The sequence below is a fragment of the Rhinopithecus bieti genome, unplaced genomic scaffold (genome assembly GCF_001698545.2).
Source record: "Rhinopithecus bieti isolate Rb0 unplaced genomic scaffold, ASM169854v2 repeat_442, whole genome shotgun sequence".
In the NCBI taxonomy this organism is placed as follows: domain Eukaryota; kingdom Metazoa; phylum Chordata; class Mammalia; order Primates; family Cercopithecidae; genus Rhinopithecus; species Rhinopithecus bieti.
This window is the reverse complement of record NW_016875931.1, coordinates 1-1,161: the sequence shown is the minus strand read 5'-3', so window position 1 is coordinate 1,161 and position 1,161 is coordinate 1. Positions and strand designations below refer to the sequence as shown.

Genomic DNA, 1,161 nt, shown 5'->3' with positions numbered 1-1,161 from the left:
TTGCATGGCCAAAAGCTTCTTGAAGAGGGTCTCCCCCTCCTCAATGCTGGGATATCCCTCCAAGGCCAGTGGCTGCTTAATAAGGAACTCCTCTTCACTGATGTTCTCATTCAAAGCCAACTGCTTCTTCAGGAGGAACACTTCTCCCTGAGCAGTGGACTGCTTCTTTAAAGATAATTGCATCTCTATGTTTGTGGCTGCCTCAGCAGAAAGCTCCTTCTTCAGAACCAATAGCTTATTGATAAAGGACTCTTCTTCCGTGGTGCTTTTCTCCTGCAAGGCCAACAGCTTCTTCAAGGAATCCTCTTTGGTATCAGTCTTCTCTTGCAAGACCAAAGCCTTCTGGAAGAGGGACTCACTTTTGTTGGTATGCTTAACATGCAATGAAAATAGTTCCTGAGAGAATTCCTCCTCAGTGGTAGTCTTCTCCTGGATGGCCAATGACTCTTTTGAGAGGGACACTTCCTGCAAGGTGGTGTGCTTCTCTTTCAATGCAGATGGTTCCTGGAAGAGGAACTTTTCTTCAGTTGTAGATTTCATCGTAAAGGGCAACAGCTTCTTATAGAGTGACTCCTCCTTGGAAATGATCTTCTGTAAGACCAGTGGCTTCTTTAAGTGGGACATCTTCCCCTGAGTAATTTTCTTTTTCCGTACAGACAATGATGTCTTGGTAAGTACTGTCTCCTCAGTTGTAGGGTTCTTCCTAAATGACACTGGCTCCATAAAGAAAGAATTCTTATCTTCACCAATCATATCCTGAAAGTCCAACAGTTCTGGACAGATGGACATCATCGCTTGTATGGTACACTTTTTCTTTAAAGACACTTTTTCTTCTTTAAAGGACAGTGGCTCCTTAATAAGTGACTTCTCTCCAGAGGTGGTCTGTAATACTAGTGGTTTCTTCAAGTGGGACATTGTCCCCTGAGTGGTGTGCTTCCTCTTTAAAATTAAAGGCTTCTTGGTGGAGGGTGCCTCCTCAATGGTACACTTCTTTGTAAAAGTCAAAGTCTCATCAAAAAGTGACTCTTCGGTTGGAGACTTTAGCAAGGATGAGGGCTCCTTTAAGATGGAAACTTCCTCCTGAGTGATATGCTTCTCTTGCATTGCAGATGGTTCCTCGGAAAAGGACTCCTTCTCAGTAGATGGCTTTTCTTTAATGGA

The 1,161-nt window shown here is 43.6% G+C and overlaps 1 protein-coding gene across 1 annotated transcript; it reads right to left on the bottom strand.

Annotated features, from left to right (window-relative positions):
• Positions 1-3: 3 nt before the first annotated feature.
• On the bottom strand, positions 4-1,155 carry LOC108525671 (G2/mitotic-specific cyclin-B3-like; the record flags this gene model as incomplete). The annotated part of the gene is made up of 1 exon (XM_017866571.1): positions 4-1,155. A coding segment is annotated over one exon (1,152 nt), but the record flags the coding sequence as incomplete, so codon positions are not given.
• Positions 1,156-1,161: the final 6 nt, after the last annotated feature.